Genomic DNA, 17,821 nt, shown 5'->3' with positions numbered 1-17,821 from the left:
GAATCATAGTAGGCAGAAGCACGAGCTAGCGAGAACCTATTGGCTCGTTCTAACATGCATTTGTGTATTCCCATTAGGGAACTCCTGCTCTGTGAAGTGTGTGCAGTAACTCTATTCACCCTTGCACACCTTCTGAACACTTAAAAAATACTTTGGCAAAGGGTAAAGCCTACTAAACTTTGTCCACTCCAAACCTGTGAGATTATAGGGTCCCATAGGAAACACCTATCAACACATTAGTTCCTACCCTGTCACAATAACTCCTCCCTAGCATTTTCATTCATTATCATGTCAAACAACACTGTATTAAAAGCGCCCACTATTATATTCTAACTATATAATTAGAATAGACATTATATTCCCATTATTCCAACACCCAAGTGTTTTGCTCTAAATCGCAAGTCAAATTGCAACATTTGGTTAAAAATAAGGCCCAGATTACTTGCCCATATCGTGCAGCCTTGCGTAGCAGTGTGGAAATTATCTCAAATGCAGAAATTTATGAAAATGATGACTACTTTTTGGGGTTGAATTGTTTTATACTGTTCAATCAGAATGGAGAAAGACCCATTGAATCACTTAGAATGTATGTGTTGCCACCCTAGGGTCACACACAACTCATAAAGCAAATGTAGTACTTTTATTATTTATAAAAAAACATAAAATACTGTCAATGTTTTTTGTTTTTTTATACTGTGATATGGCCAGAATACTATATCGCCCAGCCGTAGTGTGTGTGGGTGGGTGCCGTTATGATGCTGTGTGTGTGTGGGTGGGTGCTGTTATGATGCTGTGTTTGGCATTACTCAGCTCTGACAGATTGACTCACGTACTGCAGTGGCTTAGATTAGAAGACATTAAGAGGGGGGCTTTGGATGGGCTTGGCTGTTTTTGTAGGAATCCAGGGAGGGGTAAATTCCATTTAGAATCAGTCAATTTAGGAAGAGAATGACAGTTTCTGCTTGCCTGCAGCCTTAGCTTGATTCCCTCAGAAGTGGGTCAAACAGGTTGGCGTCTCTGATTGGAAACTTGAAATCGCCAGTGAGAAAGATCAGTGACTCCCTTCATACATGCTATGGATAGGTTTTAGAGGATTTATGTGGTGTGGGCTGTGGGCACATCTGTAGCCAAGGTAATGCAGCTGTGTCCGGATGGCTGAAGTAATCAAATGTCACTCGTTGCACTCTGGTATCAATGCTGGTATTTATGGACCTGTTACCTATCACGTGCGTGTAGCCTGTTCGTGTTTATAAACGTGTGGAGAGAATGTTGGTACAGTGTGTAAAAAAGACAAAGCATTCTGAGCCTACTTAGTGTAGTCTGTAAATTATGTGCATGTTTCTGCCTGACTGTGTGCATGTCTGTCTGCCTTTCTAAATGTGCATTTGTTTGGAGGGCACTATGTATTAGTCTCTGAATAGCCAGTAGCTCTTTGCTATTTTACGGGGGGCTTACGTGGTGACCTGTAAAGACTTGGTCAGCAGCACACTGGTCTGATGTAATCTGGACTGATCCGTCATCTGTCCGTCTGGGGAATAGGCTGACACTGAGGTGAGCCAGCTGAGCCTTCTTCCTGAAATAGCCCAGCAAAAGTGGGAGGAGACAGGTCAGCAGAGGTGTGTTATGGCGTTTGTCCTTGTGTACAGTCAGTCAGTGGTATTAGTTCTGCCTTAAGACGTCTACTACACCTGTAGCCTATCTATTCCATTCTAAATACAGTCCATTCGGAAAGTATTCAGACCCCGTGGCTTTTTCCACATTTTGTTATGTTACAGCCTTATTCTTATATAGATTTATGAGGGGGGGGACAATTTAATCTACACACAATACCCCATAATGACAAATCAAAAACTGTTTTTTTTTTTATGTTTGCAAAAATATTAAAAATAAATTCAATTGATTAAACACGATTTGGAAAGGCACACTGCACACCTGTCTATATAAGGTCCCACAGTTGACGGTGCATGTCAGAGCAAGATCCAAGCCATGAGGTTGAAGGAATTGTCTGTAAAGCTCCGAGACAGGATTGTGTCGAGGCACAGATCTGGGGAAGGGTACCAAAACATTCGGCAGCATTGAAGGTCCCCATCATTATTAAATAGAAATGTGGATCCACAGAAAGACTTCCTAGAGCTGGCTGCCCTTCTCAGGGGAGAATGGCCTTGGTCAGGGAGGTGAGTTCCTCTGTGGAGATGGTTGTCTTTCTGGAAGTTTCTTTCATCTCTGCAGCACTCCACCAATCAGGCCTTTATGGTAGTGGCCAGATGGAAGACACTCCTCAGTAAAAGTTACATCACACCCTGCTTGGAGTTAAAGGACTCATGAAAAACAAGGTTCTCTGGTCTGATGAAACCAAGATTGAACTCTTCGGCCTGAATGCCAAGCGTCACATCTGGAGGAAACATGGTGGTGGCAGCATCATGCTGTGGGGATGTTTTTTAGTGACAGGGACTGAGAGACTCGTCAGAATTGAGGGAAAGATGAACGAGCAAAGTACAGAGATTCTTGATGAAAACCTGCTCCAGTCAGAGCGTTCTGAAGGTTCCCCTTCCGACAGGACAACAACCCTTAGCAAACAGCCAAGACAACGCAGGAGTGGCTTCGGGACACGCCCTTGAGTGGCCCATCCAGAGCCTGGACTTGAACCTGATTGAACATCTCTGGAGAGACCTGAAAATAGCTGTGCAGCTATCAATTTGCCAACAATTTGTGTGTAGATTGAGGAGGGCGGGGGCTTTTTAAATAAAAATTTTATATATTTTTTAATATAAGAATAAGGCTGTAACATTAAACAAAAGTCAAGGGGCCTGAATACTTTCCGAATGCACTTAAAATATAGGCCTTACACATTCCTAGAAGTAGCTGTACAAATCCAGGATGTTTTGGAGGTAAGCTAAATTCTGCCTACAGTGCTAGCTTGCTTGTTTACGAGCTACAGCCTTTGTCCATGTGTCCTTCATAGCCCCAGGATGCTCTCTGGGTTCACTACAGTAGTTCCTCCCTTCTGTCTGAAGTCACTCGGCACCTACATATTATCCCCACTCCAGTTACTCCTCTGTTCTGCTCTGCCCAACGTGCCAGTACCCCTGGCCTCATGTTAGTATGAAACTAACCTTGCCCACCTCCTGCCCCCTATGAGCACTCCAGCACCACAATGTGCCCACCACCATACTCCAAGACATTCTGTCTGAGGCGCGCTGACATTCCACCACAACCCGACCTCTGGCGTTCCTCATGCAGCCGTGAGAAACTAGCATGGTGACAATAACCCCAGCTGAACAGCAGACCTGTCAGACCCTCAGTGTCACTGTAGACCAGGGATATTTAACTCTTACCCTACGAGGTCCGGAGCCTGCAGGTTTTCTGTTTAACCTGATAATGAATTTCAGCCACCTGGTGTCCGAGGTCTAAACAGTCCCTGATTTAGAGGGGAACAATAAAAAAATGCAGTGGAACTGGCTTCGAGGTCCAGAGGTGCGTTTGAGGGCTGTAAGACAGATGTTTTTAACTTATTTGTACCTCCATACCATAGTTTGATAGGACATCCACAACTACTTCAGCATGTCAGTCAGTCACAGCTCCATAGGATAGAATGTCATCCTGATCCTGTCTAGCTCTGCTGGCTGGAGGCTTCTAATCCATTTTGGGGTCTCCTGAGGATATTTCCCTCAAAAACGAGTCCATTGTTGTGCCCTTCCCTTAAAGTCTTGCAAGTCTCTTCAAAGTTCAGGCCAAAGTCAACATGTCTGCAGTGCTGGCAAGGACCATTGGTGTGAGAATGTTATTTGCCAGTAGGTCAGACATTATTGGCAAGACGTGTCATTTGGGGCTGTGACTGACTTCTGTGTGCATTCTATGGAGACTGTGGATGTGAAAAGGACAACTTCCCTGAGCTCTGTGCTCCTATTGGGTTCCTGGTCTGTCAGCAGATCGCGGTGTCTTTGTCTCTCTGGAACACACGACAGGAACACTCAGGGCATTAAACAATCTACCTCAGTAATGGCCCCATGCCACGCTACTGCTCTTCAGCAAGTCCACTAGCATCTCTCTCTCTCTCTCTCTCTCTCTCTCTCTCTCTCTCTCTCTCTCTCTCTCTCTCTCTCTCTCTCTCTCTCTCTCTCTCTCTCTCTCTCTCTCTCTCTCTCTCTCTCTCTCATTCTTGTGCCCCTCCCTAAAGTCTTGCAAGTGTCTGCAAAGTCTAGGCCAAAGTCAGCATGTCTGCTGGCAATAGGCTACCGTTGGCATGGATATTGACCAATGTTCAGGTCAGAGATGATTGGTCAAGAGACAAAGCCAAAGCAGTGTCAGTGTTTTGCTTCATTAGCGTTGTATAATGTACCTGACAGTCCCTTTGTGCCCTGTGTCGTCAACCTGTGTTTGTCTGTGTTTTAGTTCCTGGTTTTTATTTCCTTTTCTTCCCTGTAGTTTTCCAGGATGCTGGATTAGAGATATTACTGTGGGGATTGCTGCTACTGCCTATGATCTGAGGACAACCAGCCAGTGTCTATCCCCTCCTCTGCTACTGGGCCAGACACACGAGTGCGCGCACACACACACACCCTACAGGTTAACAAACCATGCAACTTTATGCACAACGACTGCTTTTAACAATTTCCACAGAAAATGTTACAAAAACTAATTTAGTGGAAGAGCTTTGGTAATGGAATTACAGTCTAATCTTATTCAGGTTTTTATGTGACCAAAAACTCTGTTAAATATCTGCTGAATGAAGATTGAAATGTCTGCTGAAGACTGGGGAGTCAGCTATGACGTGGCACCTTAGCTTAGAAAACATATATTTTGGTTATTGAACTACAGTAAGTGAAGTGGATTTACACCTTGTAACAGAATTATGGTAATGGGATTACATCATGGGTCCCTGGTCTGTACTACATGCAGAAATGCATAATTATGTTTGTCATTCTCCTCATGTTTCACAAGTTTGGTCATCACAGTGCAGCAGAGTACAATACAGCACAGTGGAGTACATGACAGTACATTACAATGTACTGTACCACTGCATTGTATTAAGACTACTCTATTGTGCTCTACTCACTGTACTGCACTGTGCTATCCAAACATGTGAAACATACGTCTATGATAGGTTCAGATTTGGTCCAGTCCGTCTGTGGGCGTTAACATCAAGGCCAGGGTGGACTGACCAACTTTCAACTACTTTTCAACGTCCATGGACATCCGATGTCGGTCGGTGCTCAGTGGGTGAGGCTGATGCTCACAGTAAATGGAAAGAGAGGGGTTATGTGTCTAAGAGCTGGGAGAGGTGACATTTAACTGGAGAGAGACAGACAGAGATGTGAGGGGTTGCTGAACATAACAGTATGGAAGAGGGAGGACCGTAGAAGGTGACCCAACTGTGGTTTGTGACTATTGTGATTTCCCATTGTATCCAATTCAGTTGCAGTAATTCCCTTTAATATTTTTTGGGGTAAGAGTTTGAATTCATCATTCATAAACATAATTGATATAGTAATTTGAACTCATTGCTAGGTCTACCATTACTTGATACTTCATTTCACAAAAATATAGACTCTTAGCTTTCATTTGACACCCAATTTGGTATGCTCCAATGAACTTCACGTGTTGGTGCTCATGGGTCCTTTTCCATGGAAATGCCCCTACCTGTCCTGTTGTGACCGGCAATTCTGTGAATGAGGAGTTGGTATGTTCTCCCTTCTTGAAACAGATTAGCCTAGGCTACCACGAAGGGAAGGATTAGTGTCCGCCCTGCAGCTCAGGAAACACAATCACTCCCTGTTCTCTCGCTATTCACTGACTCTTTCTGCTGTACAGGGCCCTGCTCCCAGTCAGCATGTTTTGCCTAGCTAGTAGTTATAGGCAATGTTGGCAGTTTATCTTCAGAGGAATCTGGAAGACAACAAACACTGTTTTATGTTGCCCCTGAGACTACCTTTACCTTAACTGACACCATTATTTGCACCAGACTGCTGTTTGTTCTATAATCAACATTCTGTGGCTCTCAATGTTATTTGTCATAATGCAAACCATTTGTTACTGTGTTTACCAGTGTTTTTGTGACATATTTGACTGTCTTTGCAAATGTCTAATGGCTGTATGTGGTGCTAGACTGTATGTGGGCACTGGGTCTGCATTATTTGACCACCAGTCTCACCCTCTCAGCTGTTGGTCTGAATTAGAAAATGCAGCTTGTTGAGTGAGGTGGTTAAACGGCTTCTGTCATACAGAGCGAACAGCGGAGTTCAGCTCTGCCTTCATCCCTCCTCTCTCTGTTTCTCTGCTTCTTTCTTTTTTTTTCTCTCCCCTCCCCCAATCCCCTTCCATCCCTCTTTGTTTGCTTGCTCTCTTCCCTCAATGGGTACCACCCAACAACCTGCTTGTGATTGGTGGAAGTGGGCTGAGTGGGCGGATCTGAATTTGTGCTTGTGAGGTTTTTTACCAGTCCAAGCGAGCACAGGCTGTCAGTGTCAGAAGGGTTTCAGTGGGCAGCAGGCGAGACTTTCAGTCAGGCTGTGTCTCACTCAGACCACACTCTGCAGAGCATTTTCAATCTCAGGACACAAAGGACTTTATGTTTCTACACCACTCTGCCTACTTTCTAAGGCCAGGAGGCCAGGATTTAAGATTGACCAGCGCTGAGCCGATATTTCTCTTTCTCTCTTCCTCCTTCCAGTCACTCTTTGTTTTCATCTTGCAGAATCCCTCCTGAACATAGGAGAGATCAGGAAAGGAGGGATCAAAATAAACACCAACAGAGAGAGTCTGCGTGGGTGTTCATCCGACAGCCCTGCAGCACGGTGTCCCTGAGGAGGGAGGCTAATGTGCGTGGCATCACTGTGCTCCAGATCAGGGTCAGTGGAGAATGAGTCCGGCCGTGGAGGCTCAGACCATGCAGGCCAAGCAGCAGCAAACGCAGCATCAGCTACAACACTATCTGGAGAAAGGAGTCCCGCTTGAGCCCTTCATGCACCAGGTGGGGGGCCACTGCTGCGTGCTGCGTTTTGGAGAGCAGACCATCTGCAAGCCCCTCATCCCCCAAGAGCACCAGTTCTACAAGAGCCTACCCAGCGCCATGAGGAAGTTCACCCCCCAGTACCGAGGTAAGACTGTACCCCCTAACCTCTACCACACCTCCACTGCCATCTACTGTGTGTGACTGGGCTGTCTCTTTTGACCATATCCCATTCCCCCTCTCGCTATTTCCTGATTGGTGTGGAATGCGTTGGGAAAATAGGTTAGCTTATTATTGCAGGTGCATGCATTTTTTTCTCTCTGCACTTCCTTGTTCAGGGTCCATGTTAGTGCATGGTATTATGATATAGGGTGTTTTTTAGGGAGTCGAACGGTGTCCCTTCACAGATGGATCAGGTGGGTTCTGTCAATTCTCTAAGGCCCAGGTTAGGACTTTGCAGCCAGCCAGGATGCTGTGCGGTAGGCGGTGCTGTTGGATCTGGCCACAGGAGGGCGATGTAGCAGTGGAGCACCACCAGGGTGTGCTGTCCTGTGTGTAGAAGCATTGGAGGTAAGTCACAGACAGGTAGGAGCTGTGTTTCTCTACCCAGAGAGCATACAGAGCAGGTAGAATGCAGTATAGTACACACGAAGACCGGTTGTGTGTGTGTGTGTGTGTGTGTGTGTGTGTGTGTGTGTGTGTGTGTGTGTGTGTGTGTGTGTGTGTGTGTGTGTGTGTGTGTGTGTGTGTGTGTGTGTGTGTGTGTGTGTGTGTGTGTGTGTGTGTGTGTGTGTGTGTGTGTGTGTGTGTGTGCGCGGAGAAATGCTTTCTAACATTTTCAGAAATAATTCAGCAAGGAGCGGGTTAAATCTTTTATACGATGACATCAGTATCTAAGGCTTGAGGTTCAGAAGGCAGGGTCCTAACGTCCACCATATCTTGTTAACTCTCACTGTTCACCACCAGTGCTGCGTCTCCCCTCCGCTGTTTAGCCCTTTAACAGTGGGTTATCTAACACTACGGGTCACTGCAGCTGTTTGTCTTTAGTACCTGACAGACAAGTGAACCTGTGTGTGTAAACCGGGGGCTTTCTACCTCCTTTTTAACATCCTAAAACAAGGCTGTGGCTTTGGATCTCATATACTGATCCTATAGGAGCCAATGAATCCTAGACTTTATCTCACTTTTTCATCTTCAACTGTTTTTCCCTTTGCGCTGCTGTACCCTTCCATGTCAATTTGCAGCGGTTGTGTTCTATGCATCCCACCCCCAGAGGGGAATCATCCCCACAGAGAGAGGTTAGGTGGTTTTGGATGGGGCAGGGTGGGGGATGTCTCATGGGGGAGGGGGGTTAGAATGTTGTACATGCGGGATGGGCAGAATGACGTCAGAGTGAATGAGGGACTGAAATAGGCTTTGAGTTCATCCGTCTGGTTCATCTACAGAGACTATGTATGCTGCTGTGCTGTTCTCTCACTGTACAACTTGTTGTAAGGCAATATGCATAGGTTTACATGATTTGTGGTTTTTGGTACTCTGGTGTTGGTGACAGTGTGTTTAAGATGTTGGATTTTATTTACTGTGTAATAATATTACTACTATAATGGTTGGACAAACCATCTCAAATCACTTCAAATAAATCTGATTTTTAACTGCATCTGCTTGAGCCTTGTGTGGTTTCTGTTTTGGAGTGACTTTCCTTTTCTGCATGAGTGATAATAGAATATTGTGTGTGTTTACACAACAACATACTGTACGCATATATACACACAAAATTTCCATAATGTCACAGCCTCTATCTGTTGTCTCCATGCCCCATATCGCCCTCTGCCTCTCTCTCTCTGTGTCTATGTGGAGTTGGGAGATCTGTATCTCTGTTTTGTTATAAAGTTGTTTGTCCAGGTCCTTTGATCAGGTTGAGAGAAGCCAGGGCAGACGGCTCTGTAAGTAAAAAAAAAAGATTAAAAAAGAATGCTGGACAGCAAAAATAGTTGTGGGTAAGACTCCAAATACTTCCCCGTTTCTTGTTTGCTGCTGAGAAATGAAAATAGTGTTTCATCAAGAGACGGTCAAAAGAACCATTGCTGTTTCTATGAGGTTGATATCTTACGGGTTTGTCTTCTTTACTTTCCTCTCTCTCGCTCTCTCTCTCTCAGGTGTGGTATCTGTGGGTTTTGAAGAGGATGAGGAGGGCAACCTGTGTCTCATAGCGTACCCCCTGCACAGTGACTCTGGGGTTGGGCACCTGGAGAATATAGATCTGACGGTCAACAGCGAGCCATACAGTAAGATGCTGCACTGGGGCAACAAGCAGCTGTCTGCCCGGAGTCTGCTGGACTCGCACGAAGACAAGGACATGAGGTGAGACGAGACAGATTGAAACTCTGTTACGGAGACTTACTATGACACTGATGAAGAGACATGCAGGGCACCAGAGTTGGTGATTGTTATGGTGAACACACGCAATCACTGACACATAACTGACAGACTCACACTAACACAGAAAGCACTCTGAAATACAAGCAGGCAGGACCCATCTGATGTGAATAGATGGTGTGGCCAGGCTGGGGTTAGATAGAGCCAGATGGTTATGGAACAGAGCCCTGATCGCCAGGCCAGGAGGGGCAGAGCACAAGGGGAAGGGTAAAGGGTAGGGAAGCGACAGGACAGTCAAAGTTGATGCTATCTGACCAAGCATACACTTATAATATGCCGATCTTTGTCATGTACCTTCCATATAACATTACCTGACACCTATGTTGAGACACATTGTATTAAAGGTTCTAGAACGTAAACTTAATGGTACAATAGGGAGACTCCCTCCCTGCTCTCCACCCTGCCTGACTCCCCTCTCTTCCCCAGTCATAAGCATGAGGAGGAGGAGGAGCTGGAGTGGCTGCAGCAAGAGGAGGTGCCTCTAGAAGGCAGCAACGCCATCCAACACAACCCCTGGAGACTCCAACTCCAACAGAAACACCTGCAGAGGATGAAGGAGAACGCCAAGCACCGCAACCAGTACAGTATCCTCTCATTACCATAACTACTCTAAACATCAGGCCATCCAGCACCTGCCTGCAGGGGTTTTCCATGTACTGTACCTGATCTTATTACTGTGTGCTACTGCCTATTTCTTCACTCTGCAGAATCTTGTGCCCAATGTTGCCTCAGAATCTTACATATAATGTACTTGTGACATCTTTGTGTTTAAGTGAAGTAGATTGATGTGAGGAAAGGCTAAAGATGGATTTGTGTCGGGTCCATCTGAATTAGTGTCCGCTGAGAGAGAGTCAGGTCTTCCTACCACATTAGTGGAGAGTTGTCTCCAACCAGGTCCATTAGAACATGTGATTCTCCTATGGCCAAAGGCTCCTTGACTCAGGACCCCTTCCCAGAATTCATCCTGCTGGAGAACCTGACGTGGCGACACACAGTTCCGTGTGTGCTGGACCTGAAAATGGGAACGCGGCAGCACGGTGACAACGTGTCCGAGGAGAAGAAGGTCATGCAAATCCGCAAGTGCCAGCAAAGCACCTCAGCCTCCATCGGAGTACGCCTCTGTGGCATGCAGGTGGGCACAATGTTAACTTGTGTGTTATTGATGGGGATGGTGCAGAATTGAAGAGCCTGACATGATCTATTGGGGAGTCATAGCTTAGTTTTAGTTCAGCAGAAAAATTAATTTCTAAATCCTTCCATCTCCTACCTCTCTCTCAGGTATACCAGTCAGACTCGGGTCAGCTCATGTTCATGGATAAATACATTGGGCGTAAACTGACCCTGTCGGGCTTTAAGGAAGCCTTGTTCCAGTTCTTCCATGATGGGCGGCGTCTGCGGCGTGAGCTGCTCTCCCCGGTGTTGCGGAGGCTCAGGGAGATGCAAGCAGCCCTGGAGAGCTGTGAGTCCTACCGCTTCTATTCCTCCTCCCTACTGATCATCTATGACGGCGAGCCACCCTGCACACACGCACACAGGGCCCCCGAGGACGGTTTGTCTGAGGAGGAAGTGGAAGAGGATGAAGAGGCAGGTGCGTTTGGGTTTACCCGCAGTAGTAGTGGTAGCACTGGTGGTGGGTGCCTGGCAGCCCGATCTGATACAGGCCCTGACCCGGCGGTGGACGTGAGGATGATTGACTTTGCACACACCACCTGCCCCGACTTTGTGGAGGACAGTGTGGTGCACGAGGGCCAGGACAGTGGCTACATCTTTGGTCTGCAGAACCTCATCGCCATCATCTCCAAGCTGGAGGACCACAGCACAGACTAAAACAGTCTCTCTTTTGGACTCATGGAAGAAGCATCACACTGGACTACAGAGGCTGGCCTTAGGGGCATGCTGAACATTGCTGTAGCCTGTTTTCCACAAGGTCCTTGTTTCTGTTCTTGGTGCTTCTTTTGGGTGTTTTTTGTTTGTGTCCCTGGGGGATAAAAAGGGCCCTGATAGTTCATGTTTAAAGAGACACTTGCGATCTTCAGTTAACTCAGTGAGTTGTCACCCTTATCTGCTTACTGTTTTACAAACTTGATTATTTTCCCCAGTGAAAGGAAGTCCATGACTCCAAGCACAGATTCCAACGGTTCCTGCTGCCTTATATACACACAAACACATGCACTGATGTTGTGTGCTTACTGATGGGGCAGATTTGAGAAAGCAAAAGAGAGAAACTGCTGTACCTGTGTGAAATTAAAGTTGCTAAGGGAAAACATCTTCCATTTTTCTACTATACCAGTTTATTTTGCCATCCCGTTCCCTTTGGATTCAAAGAAGAGACTGCGGTGTATTCAGATTGTGATCTAATAGCTTACAGAGGCCTTTTACAGGTAACTGCCCAAATCAAGGAAGCACCAACATAGTGTCTTTATGGGCCACCACGAGCCAGAACAGTTTCAATGCGCCTTGGCATAGATCTACTTTATTGCGACACCATTCTTCCACAATAAATTCCATAATTTGTTGTTTTATTTATGGTGGTGTAAAACGCTGTCTCGTGCTGCTCCGTAATCTCCTATAAGTGTTCAGTTGGGTTGAAATCTGGTGACTGAGACACACCCACAAAATAAAAAATTATACTAAAATAAACACACCCTATAAACCCCCTGTGCTCCTTTGCGACCCCTCTTTCAAAGTCACTGAGATCTCTTCTAGCCATAGTAGCCAAACTAGTGGGCAACTGGGCATTTTCATACATGCTGATGGGATGTTAATTGCTTAATTAACTCAGGAAGCACAACTGTGTGGAAGCACCTGCTTTCAATATACTTCGTATCCCTCATTTACTCAAGTGTTTCCTTTATTTAGTCAGGTACCTGTAGATCTATTTATTTGACATGTTTCTTAAACTAAAACATGTAAAAACGAAAGTGAATGGAGATACAAAGACTACATTCCATGTTATTAATCTGATTATTAATTAATATTGTTGTTTTATGTTCAGATATCTCCTATCTTGTATCTGTCTTGTCCACATTTTGTTGGAGAAATAAAACATTTTTGGTTGTGGCAAATGCTCTGCCCTCTATTTCTATTCCTTTGTGTGCTAATACTGTGTTATACAGTGATGTCGGGCTTCATCTCACTAAATCCAGACAACAACCAGCAATGGGTTGAGTGCCTAAGGGGTGTAATGGTAAATTACATTTTTAATTTTTACAGAAGAATAAAACAACTTGTATTGTTAGTGTTTTCTGCTTCTACAGTAAAACAGTCATCTTGCAATTATAATAGAACATTTATTGCGCTGCCAGTCGCTTCTCTGAATAAAGACACTGGGGACGAACAGTGGTGCTGTTTCACCTTGTGCAGATTTCAACTTTAACCCCCACATTGAAATGTCACTTGTATTTTTGGAACCATTGAAATATACTAATTTACTCCAACACTGTCCAATCTGCAAAACGTACTCCCACCGAATCCAATTGGTTGTAATGGCTCTTCATGTTTTTACATGGAAAACTAGTGTACAGTGCCTTGCGAAAGTATTCGGCCCCCTTGAACTTTGCGACCTTTTGCCACATTTCAGGCTTCAAACATAAAGATATAAAACTGTATTTTTTTGTGAAGAATCAACAACAAGTGGGACACAATCATGAAGTGGAACGACATTTATTGGATATTTCAAACTTTTTTAGCAAATGAAAAACTGAAAAATTGGGCGTGCAAAATTATTCAGCACCTTTACTTTCAGTGCAGCAAACTCTCTCCAGAAGTTCAGTGAGGATCTCTGAATGATCCAATGTTGACCTAAATGACTAATGATGATAAATACAATCCACCTGTGTGTAATCAAGTCTCCGTATAAATGCACCTGCACTGTGATAGTCTCAGAGGTCCGTTAAAAGCGCAGAGCATCATGAAGAACAAGGAAGAAAACCTGATGGAGTCTGCAAAAGACCTGAGACTGGGACGGAGATTTGTCTTCCAACAAGACAATGAACCAAAACATAAAGCAAAATCTACAATGGAATGGTTCAAAAATAAACATACCCAGGTGTTAGAATGGCCAAGTCAAAGTCCAGACCTGAATCCAATCGAGAATCTGTGGAAAGAACTGAAAACTGCTGTTCACAAATGCTCTCCATCCAACCTCACTGAGCTCGAACTGTTTTGCAAGGAGGAATGGGAAAAAATTTCAGTCTCTCGATGTGCAAAACTGATAGAGACATTTGCTGCTTTTGCCTCTCGAATTGGAGTATGCATGTGCGTGCGTCTAAACAAGCCAGTGTTGTTATGGTTGTGCTGGGCATGGTTTGACAGAGGTTCTATTCAGCCAGTGCATTGAAACAAGAATGGAAACTAAGTGAAAATGACTGCTTCTTTTGAGTGCCCTCAACCCTGCCACTCGTCAGGTTTAGTTAGTTCTCGGTCAACACCTGCTAAAATGCAAACCCATTTGATCCTGATATAACACCTTTGTACACTACTCCCAGTCAAGATTACTGTACTGTGATCTTGGAATCACTTTGGGCCAGATTCAGACTTGCCTTTCCTATGCACGCCGTTCCTACACACTTCTCAGTATTTGGTATTCAGACGTAACATTATGCAGGTGCGTAAAGTGCTTTGCAGGCGTGGTTCCCTTGCACGTGCAGAAAACATATTTAATTCCACCCTCTGAAAACCCTCCCACCTGCTGGCCAACAGATTTTCTTGTGGGGTTTTCATTCAATAGTGTTTGTAAAATGTAAAATGTTTTCAGTACATTTATGACAAGCCATTTTTTAAAATTTGGTGTAGACCTTTTCAATTAGAAGTTTCTCGACAGATGGAGAGAACTGTTCAAAATATTAGGGATCAATGAAAGAAAGACATGTAAATACACATTAGTCTCCTTTTCAGCACCAATTGGTAGATGTAAAAAATACTCCGATCTTAAATAATATATAAGGTAAGGAAAGTGTTTATGAATAAAAAAAATGTAATGGTTTGGAGAGCCTTTACACACAAAATATATTGATGAATCAAAAATAGTGGTTGATTAATCCTGAAAGTTGCCATATTAAATTGTTCAATCCATTTAAATATTGGAAGGTGAGAAAAGTGTACAACGGGTTGAACAGTAGTTCTATAACTCTACCTTAATAATCCTCACTAATTATGGAACTGTGATGACAACGGTCCAGTCGCCATGAACCATGTGCCAGGCTCCAGGTTAAAACTGCTATCTATGGTTTGCATTCCATAAATAGGCTACAGGTTCCAAATTATTACACAATTTGTATTACATTAGCCTAACAACCCACTATTGCTAGCGATGCTCAGGAACAACCACACCAACGTGGAAGAGGAAAGAAAGGCTACCGATAGCGGATCATATTTAACACGATACAAGGTCTGTTTTGGAGGCGTTGTGCAGTCCTTTGTTGGCTTCACAGGTGCTACTTATACTGTACAGAGGACCTTGATAGTTCTTCACCATTGGGCTCAAGTGACCTTCACATCTGTAACGGGGGTTTAACCACATTTAGAGATGGAGGGAGAGATAGCAAGATGGTAGGGAGCAAGGAAAGGACAAGAGGACAAATCAGGCCAAGATGAAATTAGAATCTTATATAAGGGCGGCGGTGACGTCATTTGACATAGCAGAGCAAGAATTAGCCCAATGTTCCTGTTAAGGCTGGTCCCACAGCCTGCGCTGTTAAACAGGCTTAAATGAACATCCAAATGACTTTAATGAGATATTAATGACACACCCTGCTTCATCACAAACCAGCATTATTGATATATGATCACTCAATTAAGTGGATACAGTATGTTGACAATTTACTGTCCATAAGGATTATTACTGTCATGCATTGATGCATGTTATTTTGGCTATACATCAAGTGAATCTTATTGTACTGTTGGCCATAATGCATTTATCTCCAATAGCGATTGGGTTGTACTTCTATGTAAATCATCACCCTTAATTCTTTATCCTCACTCTGGTTATAGAAGTATTTGTTTTCCTGTTATCATGTTTAAGAACAAAAAATGTAATGCAAGGGATTCTAATGATGCGCTCTCTCTCTCTCATCCCCTCCCTCTTTCTCTTAATTACATCGTCTTTGCAATAATAATAGCTGCCCTCCCCACTCCTTGTCCCTCTGTATCTCTGACGCTGAATTTGGGTTTACATAACCGTTGTCGTGTGCCCAGGAGAGGAGGATGTGAGTGGTGAAGGGGAGGGATGCTGCCTGTTTCTGTGTTTGTATCCCAGCAGCTAAACCGCTCAGGTCCAGTAGCAGTACTGAAAGTCCAAGAGGAGATGGATGGAGTGAGACAAAGTTAACTGGGTGATTTGATCTCTATAACCCCAACACATAGGGTTCATCATCCATGTTGTTGGCCGTGTTGTTGACCTTAATCAGTGCTATCCTCATACACGGTGAATAGGGCAGAGATGTGTATTGTGTCATCTGTAGAAAGCCAAAAACTATGTTTAAGACTTTTGAATACATTATATTCTATTAAATTCCATCACATGGAAAATCCCAATAACAGGATGTTCTAGAGATTCAATACATTAATAACGACACTGAAAGAACAGTAATTGACTGACTCAGTCATACACAAACATGCCCCCACACCTAGCCTGCTGCTGTATATTTAGCCGCCTCTAAAAATAAGAAGGAAAAGAACCGTCTAATCTGGAGAGGACGCAAATGAACTGTCCACCCCCGTCACCATGTGTTCTTGTTCCCAGATCAGCTTCCCACTCCTCAGGCTATCTGCAGGTCTCTACTGCACGGCTGCACATTTCTCTGTGTGGTCGTGTGTTTCTCTTACAAGATCATGCAGATATACAGTCCCCACCCTGAAGACAAATCTGTCTGAGTGTTTGGTCAGAGCAAATATATTTTTGACATGGTAGCATACTTGTGCGGTCTGTGAGTGTGATCCCCGGCTACTCATAAGATCATAGAAAACTCTATGCCACTCATAGTGTTCTCAAAAGAAAAACTCACTTTCCAGCCTTAGGGATGGAAAATACAAATCCCTTGTGAACCACTCAGACATGCACGTCAGACATCTCTGTCCATTGACCGAGAGACGCATGTCTCCTTTGGGGGCAACCTCACGAGGAGAAATAGAACGTCCAATACCAAAAGCTTGCAGAAGAAGCAGAGCAACAACATCAGTCTTAGTGTCAATACGTAATGATTTACATATTTTCATTTTTTTTTTAAATGATGCTGATTTTATTCATACTATTTCATCCTTCCACAAGATAGTCCCAACACAAATCTAAGGTTGCTACCCAAGCCGGCTGGTCGATCGGTTTGCATGCCAGAGACGCGACCCAGTCGCTCCGTCTTGTTGAACTGTATCTATGGCCGCGACCTAGTCATTCGTTTTAAATTTTCCATGGCCATACTGGCTGGCAATGTTCTTATCCCTTGCTTGCTAGCTAGCCAACTATGGCTTACTTACAGTAACGTCAAACATTTCAGCCAGAATAACAGCAAAGTAGCTGCTTTTGCATTTGATTAAGATGTTTCCTTATGACATTTATTTGGTGTACATCCGTAACAATGAGCTAATGATGAGCGATTTCGCCTGGCATAGAAAATGTGCTCTCTTGTCAGGACACTGTTGTTCAGCGGAGCTAGCCAACCACACAGCTAACACAATCACTTCAAACTGAAGCTGGAAAGACTGCAAACTAGCTGCATTTTGTTTCGTTTTACCTGTTTTCTATTGACAATTTTTTGTATATATCATTGAAAATGATGCCATCTGATTCATGATTTTGACTGGCTGAGAAAAGCTGTCCGTCTGTCTCGTCCTCACTCCTGACACGTTCATTACTATGGGACAGCGGGAGATTGAATTTAAATATTGAAATAATGTTGAAAATGTTGGAGAGACAGACAGCAAGGTTTATACAAATCTCCACTGTTGAAAATAAAATGCTAGTCTAAAAGAAATGTGAGAATGTCTAGATGCTTTTTATAGCAGAGATCAAGTTTATGAATTGCCTGGCTGGGCTGATGAGACAGTGGATTGCGCAGTGAGATGGAACAGAGTAAACAAGCATTTCAATGTCATAGCTTTAGCCGGTGGTAACTTGTGGAATAGACATCGTCTGGAATGCGTTTTTAACAAATCAGCATCCAGGATTAGACCCACCCGCTGTTGATAAACACAAGAAACTGTTGTTAGTGGAAAAACCCAGGACTGTTGCAGTTCTTGACACACTCGGACCGGTGCACCTGGTACCTACTGCCATACACTGTTCAGAGGCACTTACATTTTTGGTCTTGCCCATTCACACACAATCCATGTCCAAATTGTCTCAAGTCTACACTGACTGAAGTGGATTGAACAAGTGACAACAATAAAGGATCATTGCTTTCACCTGGATTCACCTGGTCAGTCTGTCATGGAAAGTATACT

General features: G+C 44.1%; 1 protein-coding gene across 1 annotated transcript in view; it reads left to right on the top strand.

Moving 5' to 3' along the window:
* LOC124003323 (inositol hexakisphosphate kinase 2-like) overlaps positions 1 to 12,450 on the top strand; it is a 35,614-nt gene extending 23,164 nt beyond the window's left edge. Inside the window, exons 2-6 of the mRNA XM_046311475.1 lie at positions 6,695 to 7,097; positions 9,106 to 9,310; positions 9,812 to 9,969; positions 10,342 to 10,517; positions 10,664 to 12,450. Of these exons, the coding sequence (XP_046167431.1) occupies positions 6,860 to 7,097; positions 9,106 to 9,310; positions 9,812 to 9,969; positions 10,342 to 10,517; positions 10,664 to 11,212 (1,326 nt within the window). The 5' untranslated portion in view covers positions 6,695 to 6,859 and the 3' untranslated portion in view covers positions 11,213 to 12,450. The remainder of the gene's footprint in view (positions 1 to 6,694; positions 7,098 to 9,105; positions 9,311 to 9,811; positions 9,970 to 10,341; positions 10,518 to 10,663) is intronic.
* Positions 12,451 to 17,821: the final 5,371 nt, after the last annotated feature.

Source organism: Oncorhynchus gorbuscha, linkage group LG18 (genome assembly GCF_021184085.1).
Source record: "Oncorhynchus gorbuscha isolate QuinsamMale2020 ecotype Even-year linkage group LG18, OgorEven_v1.0, whole genome shotgun sequence".
Classification (NCBI taxonomy): Eukaryota; Metazoa; Chordata; class Actinopteri; order Salmoniformes; family Salmonidae; genus Oncorhynchus; species Oncorhynchus gorbuscha.
This window is presented reverse-complemented; position numbering and strand designations above follow the sequence as displayed.